General features: G+C 37.6%; 1 protein-coding gene across 2 annotated transcripts in view; it reads right to left on the bottom strand.

The window, feature by feature from the left end:
* The window catches only part of LOC308622115 (CD302 antigen), a 129,609-nt gene that overhangs the window by 30,219 nt on the left and 82,036 nt on the right, over positions 1-17,354 (bottom strand). Inside the window, exons 32-35 of one of the 2 annotated variants that reach the window (XM_081243247.1) lie at positions 15,452-15,601; positions 10,561-10,683; positions 9,166-9,333; positions 5,483-7,404 (exon numbers count right to left, since the gene is read on the bottom strand). In XM_081243247.1, coding sequence (XP_081099373.1) covers positions 7,226-7,404; positions 9,166-9,333; positions 10,561-10,683; positions 15,452-15,601 — 620 coding nt within the window. In that variant the 3' untranslated portion in view covers positions 5,483-7,225. Of the gene's footprint in view, positions 1-5,482; positions 7,405-9,165; positions 9,334-10,560; positions 10,684-15,451; positions 15,602-17,354 lie in introns of those variants that run through there. The other variant, XM_081243250.1, reaches the window with a different exon arrangement.

Below are 17,354 nucleotides of genomic sequence, written 5' to 3'. Positions count from 1 at the left end.
ACTTGTTATTATATGTATAAACTATCCAACTGTAACTCCACTAGTGAGTGTCTCTGGAACCAGACAATCAAGGCCAGGCAGGCTGCTTGTTTAAACCCTGACATTGTCTCATGTCATTACCAAAAGAGTGTTTTAAAATCAAGTCTAAACTCTACAAACACAAACAACTCCATTTTAAAATGTACAAATGAGCTGAACAGACACTTTGACAGAGAAGATACACAGATGGCAAAAAGCATATGAAAACATACAACGTCACATGTCACTAGGGAATTGCAAATTAAAACAAGATACCACTACACACCTATTAGAATGGCTTTTAAAATCCAAAACACTGACAATACCAAATGCTGATGAAGATGGAGAGCAAAACGAACTCTCATTCATTGCTGGTGAGAATGCAAAATGGTACAGCCACTTTGGAAGACACTTTGCAGCTTCTTGCAAACTAAATATACTCTTACCATATGATTCAGTGATCATGCTCCTTGGTATTTATCCAAACAAGCTGAAACCTTACATATTCACAAATTTTAAAAAATATTTTATTTATTTTTAAATTTTAATATTTTATTTAAAATTTTTTAAAAATTATTTATTTATTTATTTGTTTATGGCTGTGCCAGGTCTTAGTTGTGGCATGCGGATCTTAGTTGCAGCATGTGGGATCTTTAGTTGCAGCATGCAGACTTCTTAGCTGCGGTATGAGGACTCTTAGTTTCGACCTGCACGTGGGACCTAGTTCCCTGATCAGGGATTGAACCCAGGCCCCCTGTATTGGATTACCCACTGGACCACCAGGGAAGTCCCTATCACAAAAATTTATATGTAGATATTTACAGTGGCTTTATTCATAATTGCCAAAACCGGGAAGCAACCTAGATATCCTTCAATAGGTGAATGGATAAATAAACTGTGGTACATCCAGACAATGAAATATTATTCAGCACTAAAAAGAAATGCACTATCAGTCCATGAAAAGACATGGAGGAACCTTAAATGCATATTGCTAAGTGAAAGAAGACAATCTGAAAGTCCATATACCCTGTAATTTTAACTTTATATTTTGGAAAAGGCAAAACTGTGGTATCAGTAAAAGATCAGTGGTTGCCAAGGGTTGGGGGAGGTGGGAAGGGAGGCATGAAGAGGTGGAGCACAGAGAACTTTTAGGGCAGTGAAGCTGTTCTGTAAGATACTATAATGGTAGACACATATCATTATACATTTGTCAAAACCCATAGAATATACAACATAAAGATGAATCCTAATGTAAACGATGGACTTTAGTTAATAATAATGTATCCATACTGGATCATCAGTTTTACCAAATGTCCCACACTAATGCAAGATGCTAATAATAGGGAAACGTGGGGAGAGATAAGGAGGTATATGGGAACTCTCTGTACTTTCTGCTCATTTTTTAACCTAAGACTGCTCAAAAATTAAAGTTTATTCTAAAAGATCAAGTCTAACCTTTTCCAATCCTTTCTAACCCTTTCCATTCCTCTAATAGTCCAGTCGGAAATGGAGTGATTGCACCAAGGAAATCTATCTGACCAAAGGGGTCTATAAGGAGAGTCACAGAATGTTAGAGGTGGTAGGGGCCATCTTCATTTACTGATAAGGAAACTGAGGTCCAAAGAAGGGACATGACTTAGCCACAGGCACACAGTGAATGCCAAAAAATGAACCAGAGCCCAGGTCTTCTGCTGGACTCTCCCACCCTCTCCAGGTTCAGTCTCTCTTGCCAAAGTATCAATGTCTTGCTCAACTTATTCATGTCCATCATTCCTCTCAGACTGTCAATAATGGGTTTATATACTAAACTCAAATCCAAAGCAAATCCTTCCAAATGTACACAATGTTTATTAAATACAAAAACATCCTGATTCTGGACACTTCTGTCCTGCTAACTACACAAGTAAAATGAACAGCTCTATGCAGTCATGTATTTGGAAAAGTCATCTCCACCCCCCACCTCGGGCACCAAAGCATATTGTATCAATGTGGATTAATCTGTGTGAAAACTAATTGTCATATAATGGTTAGATTTACCATAGAAGTAGAACCTTAATGAATCAACATCATTTAGGCAAATAACCCATTTCAGCAGTCTTTTATTTTTAAGTCATTTGAACTAAGGGAAGACATATTTTCCCCACTGTTAACTCTGATGCATACTTCCTCATTTTTTATGCTAATATGACAAAACAGACTACTTAACCATGTCTGCATGGAATAATACACTATTTTATCAAAATCTCTCACTATGATGTTCTACTTTCCAGTTATGCCTCATACCTTTTATTTTTCCTTCTCTTTCACTTCTCTTTGACCTCATTCCAGACTCCAATCCCTTGACTTCATTTTTCCTGGCCTTTTATTTCTCCCTTCTTCATCGAGCCTGGATACCATACCCTCCCTTGTTTCTCTGTTGCATCCACCTGGCCAACTCTGACTCCTGGGGTCTCTTCCTTTTTTCCCTTTTTCAAAATTAAAAAAAAAATTTAAAACTTCCAGCTTTATTGAAATATTTTGAAATATAATTGACATATAACCTTTTGTAAATTTAAGGTGCACAGTGTGTTGATTTGATGTATATTGCAAAAGGATGACCACCATAGCGTTCCATCTTGTCACATAATTACCATTTCTTTTTTGTGGTGAGAACATTTAATATTTACTCTCAAAGCAACTTTTAACTATATTACACAGTATTGTTAACTATAATCACCATGCTGTATATTCCTCAGAACTTATTCATCTTATAACTGGAAGTTTGTACCCTTAAACCACATCCCCCCTTTTCCCCTACTCCCACCCCTGGTAACCACCATTCTACTCTCTATGAGTTTGGTTCTTTTAGATTCCACATATGAGTGATATCATACATATTTGTCATTCTTTGTCTGACTTACTTCACTTAGTATAATGCCCTCCAGATTCACCAATATTGTTGAAAATGGCAGAATTTCTTTCTTTCTCATGGCTAAATAATATTCGTGTGTGTGTGTGTGTGTGTGTGTGTGTGTGTGTATCACATCTTCTTTATCCATTCATCCATTGATGGATACTTAGGTTGTTACCATACCTTGGCTATTGTGAATAATGCTGCAATGAACATGGGAGTGCAGTTATCTCTTCAAGATCCTGTTTCCATTTCCTTTGGATATACACCCAGAAGTGGGATTGTTGGATCACATGGTAGTTCTATTTTTAATTTTTTGAGGATGGGGTCTCTCTTCTTCTTAGTCTCCTTTCCCTCAGTTTTAGTGAAGTAGCTGAGGGCAAGTAGAGGAAATCTATTAATTCTCTTGATGCTTGCCTCTACTAATATATGGCTTTTAATTTCATCTGGGCCCAGTAAGCCTCTTCTGCAATCTTTTTATTTTGTCTTGCTCATTCTCCTCTCTCATTCCCCACACAGAATATTTCAATTTTTTTTATTATGCTCTTCACGCTGAAACCCCATTTGATACTTGTCTTTCTCGGCAGAAAACCTCACCTTCTACTCAATAGGAAAATAGGGGCCATCAGGTGTAGACAAACGTCTTCAAATACTTATCTGCTCTCCCCTTCCCTTTCACACAGGTCTTTCTCTTTTGTCCTCAGAGAGGAATGCATGCTTCCTCCCATCCCATCCAAACCTAGTTCCTCTTTATGTGGGTTTAGAACTGCCCCTCTCATCCCATCTTCTCCAAGATTTTCTTCCATTAATGACTCCCCATCTCTCCCTGGCATCATCAACTTCTCTCTGTCCATCGTTTTTAGTTTTTGGTGTGTTTTGTTTTCTTTCCTCTATGCTTCTCAACCTGTGAATCTCTTTCTGCTCTCCTTTGGGAAAAAATCTTCTTCAACTCTCCTTCTCTCTCTAGCTATGGCCCATCTCTACATACTTCTCAAGATTTCATGTTCTCTATTTCCTAATTTCCCTTTCATTTTTCAGCTCACTCCCATCTGGATTCTGGTGATCTCCTGCATTTCCATTGGTTAAAATCACCAATGTTTTCCTGATTCCTGGATTCCAGTTTTATCTGACTTTGGCTCTTTGTTGTTTAGCAATTGGAGCAATATTGACTTGACCTTACATTGTATTAAGAGGGTATTTGGCCAGGGAACCAGATACCCTCTTAGGACTTCTCAGGACTGACATCAACCCACATAAGGTCCCTGGGGAGGGTCCTGGGCTGGGCACTGCTGAGCTCCCTTGTTGTGAGATAAGTTAGGCCTAGATAACTTTAGACCAAAACAGAGGGGGAGTCCTCCTCTGTGAATTTCAGGTCCCCTAGGCCCAGGAGCGGGAAAAATGGGATGAAGAGGAAAGGCTGATGAGGAAGACCAGTGAAGAGCCTCATGCAGATAATCCAGGAAGCAAAAAAGGATAGAGGTCTGAATTAAGACAGCTGGCAATGGAGATAACCAGTTCATGAGAAGTGTGGGAAAAAACTGACAGAATTGTTGGATTAGAGAGATGAGAAAGAAAGAATTTAAGGATGACTTCTGAGTTTCTAGCTTGGGAAACAAGGGGTATACTGTCTTCATATTAATTCAAGGAGAATATAAGAAGAAGAACTGTTTAGGAGAATAGAAAAAATGTCTCAAATTCTGCTTGTGATTAAGTTAGCTTGGGAAAAAAGAGAAATAGGTGTATACTAAATTTGTTGAGATGTAATATTGTGAGAATGTTTGAATGTAGAATATACAGGAAATCAGAGTTAACTTTGTACAGATCATGAGGTCTAATTAAAAAAAAAGTCTTTGATACATATAGTTAAAATTTGTCTTTTTAGATAAAAAGTTGTTGAGCAAAGACCTAACAATTAGGTCTCTGTTTCTCCAAGAGGGTTTTAGGATTAAATGAACCTAAGAGAAAGGAACCTGAATCTCTGGCTTTCCCTAGATTCAACTCAGCAGTGGGGTCAGGACTGGGGGTTGCCAACACTACAGCAGCCATTTGCAGAGGAGATCTCCCAGATAATGAAACATCTTGCCCTGGGATCAGGGAAGGGAACATGCTGTGAGAGGACAGTCATTGGTAGCACTTCTAAATTTGTCCCCTATACCTGATCATTGGGTGTATTTGCCTGCTTTTTTAGGTGCCTGGTTTTGAAATATCAATTTTGTCAGATCACATGTGGGTGTTGGATTAGTTAGGAAGATTGGAAAAAGTTGTCTTCAGTTCTTCTGAGACATTTGGAACAGGGGAAATGAGGAAGGGAACACAATACAGGCAGTTCTGATCATGTTGAGAAGGACTTTCATGGAGATTGTTCAGTGGGAGTTAGAAACATAAACTAGATATTTGAACTACTGACTTAGAAGTGGTTGATGAATGTCGTCGGGTGGGAGGTGGTATACGGGATCTCCTGAAGGGAACACACAGAATGAGAAGCAAGTGGATGATAGGTGGAATCCCTGCTGATCCAGTAGTTTAAAGAAACGCTGAGTCAGAGGAATCAAAAAAAGAGCCTAAGATCAAACATTCAGAGATGTAGGGATGATTTCGTTTATTCTTTTAAAAATGCACACAAAATCTTAAGGATGCCTTGCTTTACAATAGCTGGACACTTTATTTCTTGTCCTGCTATATGCCTAAGATAATAAAGCCCAATCTAGAGATTTCTTTTCCCCAACAAGGATCAACAACACTTTTACTTAAAAAATGAAACGACTTTATTATGTCATCACTACTACATATACCTGTACTTTTTGCATCCAGTTTGTTTAGTTCTTTGAAGGAAGTTTTAACAACTAAAATTGTACAGATCATAGAGCAAGAGAATTAGTTTAACAAATTCAGTAAAAAATAGTTCAGGACAACTGTACTATAGAGTTTTAGACTGTACTAAAGTTGTCTTAGAAATTTATTTACAATGTTATCATAGTATAAACACTCTAAATTTTAAAATAAATCTGTGGATTTTATACAAAAATATTCAAAAGTACAAGTATAAGTTAAACACTGAATAAAACATTCACCATATGCAGTAGAAGCTATTATTGAGAATATATTCTAGGTGGTAAAATTCAAAACGATAACCACAAGACTGTTTCCTAAACCATTCCTAATTTTAAATATTTTAGTAGTAATCACAAGGTTTAGAGTTTCATGGTAAATTTTTCATTTTAACAAATGTGAGATACACAGTTACCTTCACAGGCCTCTTTTCTCTTTAGCTTATGTAAAAAGGCAACAAAGTCATAAAAATTTCTTAGTCAGAAGTTGCTATACTATGTAAGTATATTAATTGTGAAATTTTCAAAAAATCTTATCCTTAGTTGATTCCCTTTAAAAAGAAAACAGTTATATGTTGTACATAAAACAAAAAAACACATTTCAGAAAAATGTTAAGTACTAAATCTTTTTTAAAAGTCTTTTTTAAAAAAAAAAACTATGGAGCTTCCCTAGTGGCGCACTGGTTGAGAGTCCACCTGCCGATGCAGGGGACACGGGTTCATGCCCTGGTCTGGGAAGATCCCACATGCCGCGGAGCGACTGGGCCCGTGAGCCATGGCCGCTGGGCCTGCGCGTCTGGAGCCTCTGCTCCGCAACGGGAGAGGCCACAACAGTGAGAGGCCTGCATACGGCAAAAAAAAAAAAAAAAAAAAAAAAAAACCCAAAACTATGAACAGAACAAAACATTTGCATTTAAATAATTTTGGTGTGAAATATCTTTGGAATAGTATAAGAAACTCTTGCCAAGAGGCACCATTTTGCTGTTTACATGTTTCATTGTTCAATAATTTCCCCCAAATACTACAAATGACTATTTTAAAACAATGTTGACATTATTTACAGTTGTGTTTTTACCTTGAGGTACTAATTTTGCATTTGGCTCGGATGTTCTTAAAAGGTAGATCTGTGACCTAGTAATATGCCAGTTTTGATTTCCTAAGATGTTGTGTTAAAATGCCATTAAAATATACATATCCTTATTACCAACCACATTCTTACAGAGAAAAATGCACATTAAACTTATTACCTTATGAACAATTTGGACTTTAGTTCCAGCTTTGGTTCCTTTTCATTCTATTAAGTAGAGTTATAAACATGGCATTTGTGGGTAATTGTGTAATTGTAGATACCAGGATAGCAATTAAACAAAAAAAGAAAAAGTACTTAAGACTTCTATGTTGAAACAGAGTAAATACTGACACTGGGAAAATTTTAAATGGCTCATTTTTCCTAAACCATCAGTGCAAATTAGCAAACCTTTAGAAGAGTTTAGTCATGGAAAGAAGGAAGCATAATTTCATCTTCATTGGCTCCTTGTTGATACCGAACTGAAGAGAAGCCCACCCAGTGCAAACGGTTCCTTTGGAAAAGCAACCAGACCAATCCACTGATGAGAGCTAAGAAACTGAGCACAGCAAATGTGATACCCATTCCTCTGTAATCAGGGCCTAGAACAGGGAAAGGTTTGACAGTGGAGGAGAGAATATAAAAGTGGTTATTATTGATTTTATACATTAGGCTCTATGTCACATATGTAAATACTGTACAAATTAGATACAGTAAGTACCTGATTGTGAACACAATTCATCATCAGACACTTAAGTGTTTTCTTTTCCAATTTAACTCTTTTCATTCAAATCCTCTTCATTGCTATAGCAATTTTCTTCCAAAGAAATTAAAGGGCTATCATTATTCTCACTTCCCTTCCTATCATCCCTGAGACCATCATCCCCAGTATATTACCTTACTCTGATAGCAAATTGCTAAAAGTTGTAAATGTTTGTGTTTGACTTACCTAGTGCCAAATAAAGTATTATTTGCTTTAGAGGAATTTAAGCCTTTAGGATGACCTCATTTAGTTCCTTGCTATTCAATTTCAAACACTGTCCCAGGCTCCTGTCTACATGCTGTCGAGATGCACTCATTTTTTCCCATGGCTTTAATACCATCTCTATGCTGACCTCCCTTCTCTCTCATATGTCCAAAGGCACACACTGCACATGCCATGTGGATAGCTCATCTCCACATGGATAGTTCAAAATGCCAAAACAGAATTCTTGGTTTATACTACTCTAACCCTGCTCCCCCACAAATCTTTTTTTTTCCCCCCCAAATCTTTTAGTCACTCTGCATTCCACTCAGAATGCAACCTGAACTCTTGACTCGGGATTCCAAAGCCCTAAGTGTCTGGCACCTGTCTACTTTGCAGCTCTTCCCTGAGCCCACAGCAAGTTGTTCTGTCTTAGGCTCTCTGCTCCAGCTGGCACCTCTGCCTGCTATGACTCCTACCCTGGTCCCCAAGGCCTTTCCGATCTCAGCTTCAATATCTCCTTCTCTAAGATGTCTTCTCTGATAACCTGATCTAGAGTAGTCAATCCCCTAGTCTCCATTATATAGAGTTTATAACTATTTGATATTTTCCTCTCTTATAAAAATAGACCTGCTTGGTTACTTATTATCTGTCTTCCTCCATTAGATTGTAAGCTCTGTGAGAAAAGGAATCTTATCTGTCTTGTACATGGGTATAGCTCCACACATAAAACAGATAATCTAAATATTTGCTGAATCAATGCATAAATATATAGATACTGGTCACCTAGAATTAGGGTTTTATTTTTAATATTTGTACACCAAACTGAACATTTTATGCTAATCTTAAAAATGTTGATGTGAAAATTTTAGAGCTTATTAAGATAAGATTTTTGTGGTTATTTTATGTATCAGTTATGATGAAATGGAAGTTCAAATTATGATTTCCTATAGATACTCAGGATATTTAAAGTAATTAAATAGTTTTGCATTGTTGTTAATTATGAGTTTTATGGGAATGAGGAGAAAGGAAACTAACTGCAGAATTAGACCTTTGAGTTTTTACATGTTTGAACTATGGAATAAAATACATCTTAACATTTTCAAAGAAATGACCCCCCTAATACTCTGGCAGCTTCCATTTTTCTTAGGAAAGAATATACAAAGTTTGGACAGTTTAGCACTTTCCTCTGGGAGCCCTAGACATCTTATGCATTTACTGTCATTTGTAATCTATTTTTCTGAGGGAAAGAATCTATGAGTTAATCAAGATTGTTTGGATATAATCTAAGGACTAAGTACTTTAACACAAAGTACAAAACTTTGCACATTATTGAATTGTACATTTATTTCCTGACCTATTCTGCAAAGTGTTCCTTAAGGACAGGTTACATACTTACCCAAGGGAACTGTGCAGACAACTCTTCCATAGCCACGTGAACATTCAACTTTTATCCAAGTTTCATTTGAAGCTAACAAAATGCTACATTGTCCACTGCCACTCTTAAATTTATTTGCCCATTTGACAAATGTCACTTTTGATCCATCTAACCAATTCCAGGACTGATCTAAAGAAAGAAATTAAGTATAACTATGTTTATTGCAACTAAATTACTAAGGTTAAAAGGTGCATGGCTCATATAATTTATTTCCTTAGAACTGTGCTGTGCCACTATTTTAAAATGAAATTTATTGAAAGTGAAAAAATTAAAATAAGTCCATCACCTGCACTTGCCACATTTCAAGTGTTCAATAGCCATATATGGCTAGTGATTATTACATTGGACAGAGTAGATATAGAACAATTTCATCTTTGCAGAAAGTTCTATTAGACAGCACTGATGCAGAATATGGTGCTTTGATTAAAGTGCAGAATGCCTGTACATTTATTCTGTGACGGATAGGCTTCTAAAGACCTGTATCCCTTTTCTCTTGCTCTCCGCCCCCCTCCCCCATTAATAATCATTCCCGGTGGGCAAGGAAAGGTCCAGCGGGGTCCAAGAAGGCCTTCTCACCATGACTCCGTTTTTGCTTTCCAGCTGAGGTTGCACCACCTTGTGGTGATAGTATAAACACAATTTATAATTCATTTAGATGGCCAACTTTGAATTCACTGACTTTTTGACACATACTTAATATTTTGGAATTCACATTATTTGGAATTCAAATTTGCATAAAATGTGAAGCAGACTTCCTATTCTTTTATCAAATTTGTACTCTTCATTCTTTATCAATTCCAAGTACACTGAAACCCTCTATCTATTACGCCTTGTTGAAAAACTCTTCCACAAACCTTTTTGAACCAAATTTCTGCAATTTTACTAAGCTAGTATGAAAAAAAATCACCATTAAGACTTAATTTAGCTCTATGGTAAAAAATGTTCCAAGAGGGAAGGGAACAACAGGAAGAGAACTTTCTGAATAACAGTTAAAAGCTACAAAAACACCGTGTGATAGACACTAGAAATCTAAGGGTTCCTGGTGGGGGACACGAGGGACACAGATATTGCCACAGGAGAAAAACAAATTCTGTTGACCCAAGTATCTTAAGCCTCTAAAACAATTCCAGTTGATTTAACCTGATTTTCTATTTCATTAGTATTTCCATCATTACTAATAAGTCACCTGTTTATTCATTAGGAATTTATGAGCCTCTAAAACAGCAGACCTAGTTTATTCATCACTAAGAAGCATTCGAATTAGCCACCACTTGATATTCTTTAGTGAGGCCGACTTGGTATTTAGGACAAGTTAGAACTCTCTTTGCACACTGTACATACAGATATGTCATTTACCGGCAGAAAGTTGAGATAATCCAAGCCAAACTCTCATGGTAATGTTATTATTTTCCCTCATCAGTCTGCTCACAAATTTATTCTCATCTTCATCCTTTATGGTAACGATAGTTGCAGAATGATCTGTTGAAGGAAAACAAACCCCAAACCAATTAGCTTTATGCAAACTAGGGAAGTGGTTTATTCTCAACCAGCCATTTGAAAAAAACTATCATGATCAAGATCACGAAGATATTCAAACTTGACACAGAATGTTCTTAAAATCTGATATTTCAGATTTTTAAAAATATAACATTAATAGCTTCTAAAAAAGTTAGTAATGTTCTAGATTGAAACTTTGTATATAGAAATTTTGCATTTCCTCAAAATGTTTACCTGGTAATATTTTTGGATCTTGGAACTACCTAACCAGTGAGACCTTTCTGTATGAACAGCTAGTCATAAGCATGGGGTATGTAATGGTAGAAGTCTGTGCTCCCCTATAGATTTTCAACACTCTCTCCTCAACAACCAGCTCTGTATAATAACTCAGCTTTAACTTTGCTTCTGTTAAAATGAAAATAAAAGCAAATAGGTTTGCGATGTCAGAGAGCATTGGCCTTCCTTTTAATATGATTTCATACTTAAGAGTACTTGGTCATCCATTGTAAGTTCCTAAATATACTATGGCACTGAATGAGTGAGTATTCTTGAAGTTTGATAGGTTGCCCTAAACCCACAGAGGTAACAGTGCTATCACCAGTATCAGGTAAGGGATAGAAACAAAATAATAACTAGACTTGGAAATCCATCCTAAATGGAATCAAATAGTCTTCAACCCAAACAAGCTTATCCATACTTGAACTAAAGCATTTATTTTGTGGTGTGAAATATTTAAAGAAGGGCAAAGGAAAGCCTTTTCTCCTCTACAGATCACCACAGTGTGCAGGTACTGTACCTTGTTTAATACTACGTAATCCTGTAGAAAAGGTATTATCACTATTTTACAGATGTGGAAATGGAGGGGCAAGAAGATTAAGTAAGTTTGTCAGACTTTCATAGCTAGACAGCTTTAGAAATAGAAAGTCAATCTCAATCTTTCTGATGATAAGAGTAGTTACGAATGCTCTCCATTTGCAGAGCTCTGTGATAAATTAGCACACATTATCCCATTTCATTCATTCCTACAACAACCCAAACTTTACCCAAACTGTGAAGTGAGTACTATTTTCATTCTCATTGTTCAGAGGAGAAAGAGAAACAATTATGTAGCTTCCACAATATCATTAAGCTTAGTTAGTAGGGAAGCTGGGATTTGAACCCAGACCTGTCTGTCTCCAAGGCTTGAGTGCTTAAACCCTACACTACAATGACAGTAAACCTTTTTTTCTCCTTTAGGAGCAAGAGGCTTCTGACTTTCAGAACATGTATATAGAGCTCAAAATAGTTCCCATCACGTGTAACATGTATAACACACAACAGTTCCCACACAAAAGTTTCCATCATGTAGCTAAGCAGTAACAAGGAGATTTTTAAATCAGTAAAGTGTCTCCACAAGTTAGTAAAATACATAAGATAAATGTCATCTGCCTGCCTAAATTGAGACCCAAGGATGCAGGTACTTGAAATACTCTAGGTGGTCTCCCTAGAAGTCGTTTCACAGTTTGACTACCTGCCAAGTTTCTCATGGGAGGGAGTCAATCATTGCTGCTCTTTTAGTTAAATCTGAAGACAAAAAGTCCTGTCCCTTATAGTGTTCAGAGGTGTGGGCCACCCCTTTTGCAGAATGGATGAACAACCCATGCTTCTTAGACTTTGTTACCCTGGTCAGGCTAAGCTCACTTATTAATGACTAGGTAATGAAAAATGTACAATTTTGTATTTACTGCTTAACCAACTTTATTAATCCTTTCATTTAAGCATATCTAGCTATATTTAAAATGGTTTCATTTGTCAGTATTTTCACATAATAGTTTACTTAGCAGGTTTTTGTTTTGTTTTTTTTCTTTGTTGTTGTTTTTTTTTTTTTTTTTTTTTTTTTTTTTTTTTGCGGTACACGGGCCTCTCACTGTTGTGGCCTCTCCCGTTGTGGAGCACAGGCACCGGACGCACAGGTTCAGCGGCCATGGCTCAAGGGCCCAGCCGCTCCGCAGCATGTGGCATCTTCCCGGACTGGGGCACGAACCCGTGTCCCCTGCATCGGCAGGCAGACTCTCAACCACTGCGCCACCAGGGAAGCCTGATCATTTTTTTTTTTTTTTTTTGCTGTACGCGGGCCTCTCACTGCTGTGGCCTCTCCCGTTGCGGAGCACAGGCTCCGGACACACAGGCTCCGCGGCCATGGCTCGCGGGCCCAGCCGCTCCGCGGCATGTGGGATCTTCCGGGATAGGGGCATGAACCCGTGTCCCCTGCATCGGCAGGCGGACTCTCAACCACTGCGCCACCAGGGAAGTCCCCATTTTCTTTTTATAACATCTTTATTGGAGCATAATTGCTTTTCAATGTTGTGTTAGTTTCTGCTGTATAACAAAGTGAATCAGCTATATTCATACGTATATCCCCATATCCCCTCCCTCTTGTGTCTCCCTCCCACCCTCCCTATCCGACCCCTGTAGGAGGTCACAAAGCACCAACCTGATCTCGCTGTGCTATGCGGCTGCTTCCCAATAGCTATCTATTTTACACTTGGTAGTGTATATATGTCAATATTACTCTCTCACTTCGTCTCAGCTTACCCTTCCCCCTCCCGGTGTCCTCAAGTCCATTCTCTACGTCTGTGTCTTTATTCCTGTCCTGCCCCTAGGTTCGTCAGACCATTTTTTTTTTTAGATTCCGTGTATGTGTGTTAGCATACGGTATTTGCTTTTCTCTTTCTGACTTACTTCACTCTGTATGACAGACTCTAGGTCCATCCACCTCACTACAAATAACTCAATTTCGTTTCTTTTTATGGCTGAGTAATATTCCATTGTATATATATGCCACATCTTCTTTATCCATTCATCTGTCGATGGAGACTTAGGTTGCTTCCATGTCCTGGCTATTACAAATAGTGCTGTAATGAACATTGTGGTACATGACTCTTTTTGAATTATGGTTTTCTCAGGTTATATGCCCAGTAGTGGGATTGCTGGGTCATATGGTAGTTCTATTTTTTAGTTTTTTAAGGAATCTCCATACTCTTCTCCATAGTGGCTGTATCAAAATACATTCCCACCAACAGTGCAACAGGGTTCCCTTTACTCCACACCCTCTCCAGCATTTATTGTTTGTAGACTTTTTGACCAGTGTGAGGTGATACCTCATTGTAGTTTTGATTTGCATTTCTCTAATGATTAGTGATGTGCTATATTTTGGAAGAGTTTGAGAAGGATAGGTGTTAGCTCTTCTCTAAATGTTTGGGAAGCCATCCAGTCCTGGGCTTTTGTTTGTTGGAAGATTTTAAATCACAGTCTCAATTTCAGTGCTTGTGATTGGTATGTTTATATTTTCTATTTCTTCCTGGTTCAGTCTTGGAAGGTTGTGCTTTTCCAAGAATTTGTCCATTTCTTCCAGGTTGTCCATTTTATTGGCATGTAGTTGCTTGTAGTAGTCTCTCATGATCCTTTGTATTTCTGCAGTGTCAGTTGTTACTTCTCCTTTTTCAGTTCTAATTCTGTTGATTTGAGTCTTCTCCCTTTTTTCTTGATGAGTCTGGCTAATGCTTTATCAATTTTGTTTATCTTCTCAAAGAACCAGCTTTTAGTTTTATTGATCTTTGCTATTGTTTCCTTCATTTCTTTTTATTTCTGATCTGATCTTTGTGATTTCTTTCCTTCTGCTAACTTTGGGTTTTTTTTGTTCTTCTTTCTCTAATTGCTTTAGGTGTAAGGTTAGGTTGTTTATTTGAGATTTTTCTTGCTTCTTGAGGTAAGACTGTATTGCTATAAACTTCCCTCTTTGAACTGCTTTTGCTGCATCCTGTAGGTTTTGGGTCGTCGTGTTCTCATTGTCATTTATTTCTAGGTATTTTTTTGATTTCCTCTTTGATTTGTTCAGTGATCTGTTTATTTAGTAGCATATTGTTTACACTCCATGTGTTTGTATTTTTTACAGGTTTCTTCCTGTAATTGATATCTAGTCTCATAGCGTTGTGGTCAGAAAAGATACTTGATATGATTTCAATTTTCTTAAATTTACCAAGGCTTGATTTGTGACCCAAGATATGCTCTACCCTGGAGAATGTTCCATGAGCACTTGAGAAGAAAGTGTGTTCTGTTGTTTTTGGATGGAATGTCCTATAAATATCAATTAAGTCCATCTTGTTTAATGTGTCATTTAAAGCTTGTGTTTCCTTATTTATTTTCATTTTGGATGATCTGTCCATTGGTGAAAGTGGGGTGTTAATGTCCCCTACTATTATTGTGTTATTGTCGATTTCCCCTTTTATGGCTGTTAGCATTTGCCTTATATATTGAGGTGCTCCTATGTTGGGTGCATAAATATTTATAATTGTTATATCTTCTTCTTGGATTAATCCTTTGATCCTTATATAGTGTCCTTCTTTGTCTCTTGTAACAGTCTTTATTTTAAAGTCTATTTTGTCTGATATGAGAATTGCTACTTCAGCTTTCTTTTGATTTCCATTTGCATGGAATATCTTTTTCCATCCCCTCACTTTCAGTCTGTATGTGTCCCTAGGTCTGACACTGATCATTTTTAATGGCTATTTCAATATTACATTGAGCTCATATATCATAAAATACTTAACCATTTCCCCACCACTTGGCAATTGCATAATAATGCTATTATAATTAGTCAGCGCTTTAGAAATATTTTCAAAAATATAATCTTTGTTTTAAAGGGTTTCGCTAAGAAAAATTCCAGTGATTAAATTATTAAGTCAAAGAAAGTCAACACATTTTAACTTACCAAGCTCTGAACAAAACCGTCTGGCTTCTGAGAAACTGTGCAATGCCTGATCAGATGTGTAACAGTGGTCCCTGTACTGAATCCACTGTGACTCATTCCCTTTTACTGCTGGACATCTTGATGAGTATGTATGAGAGGACACCTCTTTAGCTGTAAAAATGTTAGACATAACTGTGAAAATGCACAGAAAAAAATGACCGACTTTTAAAATCTCATTAAATGTCACTGACACTGTGGTTGACACTGTGGTTCCTGTGGGTAAGAAGCATTCAACTCAATACACATCGGAGAGAGCTGCAGCCCACACTTGCATTCTTGTTAGTTTTTGGAATACCATTTTTAAAACTGAGAATACAGAGGAAAGTACTTAGCCCTCTAAGATGAATTTAGACTAAAGTAAAAACAGTTGGAAAGACAGACTAGGAGAAGAAGAAAAGACAGCCTGGGTAGACCTGTAACAACTTAGAAATAATAATTAAAATTCTTTATTTCTTTGGATTCCTTTTTATAGTAATAATAAAAACGTAGTTGTAACTTGCCATAAAAAAAATCACACCCACAAGTGAAAATTTGGTAATTTGTTTACAAAGCACAAAGATCAGCACAGCAAAATCTGTCTCAAACAAAAAAAAGTAAGTGTGGCTTCGCAGCTCTTAACAATTCCCCTCGTTTCCATTTAAACTCTTTAATTTTTAATTGTGCTGTGTAACACAAGAAGCCTGTGTAATGAAGCCTGTGCCCCTTAAGACCATTGTTAATTCCAACAGAAGAGAGTATGAGAACTGGAAAGTAAATTGCTGGCATCCTGTTGGTGGGGTACAGATTATCTGAATCAAGTATCTGACCTCGTATGGCCAGTAATCTCAACCCAAACCATTGTTCTGTATGCATTATGTATGGTCTGCGTATCCTTCAGTCAATGAAGGCCTCTTCTGCTTTTTTCTCCTTGTCACAATTTGGTAGAATTCTTTTTATTTATGATCCCTATGATTCCAGAAGAATGGCTGCTGTCCTTTCTTTCTTCATCAGGAGACTTCAGGATGGCTCTCCATTCCTCCTTCTGCTTCTCTATCCTCTGTTTCTCCACCTGGGCTTGTTCTTTTTTGAAATCTAGTTATTTGGTTGGCTTCTGCCTCCTTACTTCCCATCAATGCCACTAGTTTGAGTTCTAAGTCTTCCTTCAGTTTGACAATTGATTACTCCTGGGTAAGTTTCCTAGTTGCAGATGACGTTTGGTCATCTGCAAATTCATCTGCAAAGCCTGTAAGACTTGTGACAATTCTTCATTAATGCTGCCGGAGGAGGAAGACGGTATTAGCAAGCTCTTGATTCTACCACATTGTGAATATAGTTTCTTTGCCAAAAATATACAGCTGACTACTCCTTCATTGCACAGGCAGTAATGTGTGTTGCTTCATTAGATGCAAAACATGTTGAACATTGGCTACCAGTGCATGGCTAGGACAAGGGGACTTTTATGAATGGGCTGGCTTTAAAAAAATTCTTCTTACACTGGGAACATATGGAAATGCCTTATCTTCAAAGTCTGTTTGTTTCTAGTCCAGGCTGCAACTGGGCTGTTTTAGACTGCCTACATTTTCTTTCCTTACTGTTCTTCATGAAGTTTTGCTTCCAACTCTTGCATTGTGGTAAGTTTGTTATATTCCTGTCAAGAAGATTCAACTTTTTTCAAAGGGTAAAATACACGCAACATAAAATTTACCACTATAACTATTTTTTTTTTTTTTTGCGGTACACGGGCCTCTCACTGTTGTGGCCTCTCCCGTTGTGGAGCACAGGCTCCGGATGCGCAGGCTCAGTGGCCATGGCTCACGGGCCCAGCCGCTCCGCGGCACGTGGGATCTTCCCGGACCGGGGCACGAACTCGCGTCCCCTGCATCGG

This window comes from Mesoplodon bidens (assembly GCF_964165515.1).
Source record: "Mesoplodon bidens genome assembly, chromosome: 8".
Lineage (NCBI taxonomy): Eukaryota > Metazoa > Chordata > Mammalia > Artiodactyla > Ziphiidae > Mesoplodon > Mesoplodon bidens.
The sequence above is the reverse complement of the archived record's forward strand: the minus strand, read 5'-3'. Positions and strand labels throughout refer to the sequence as shown.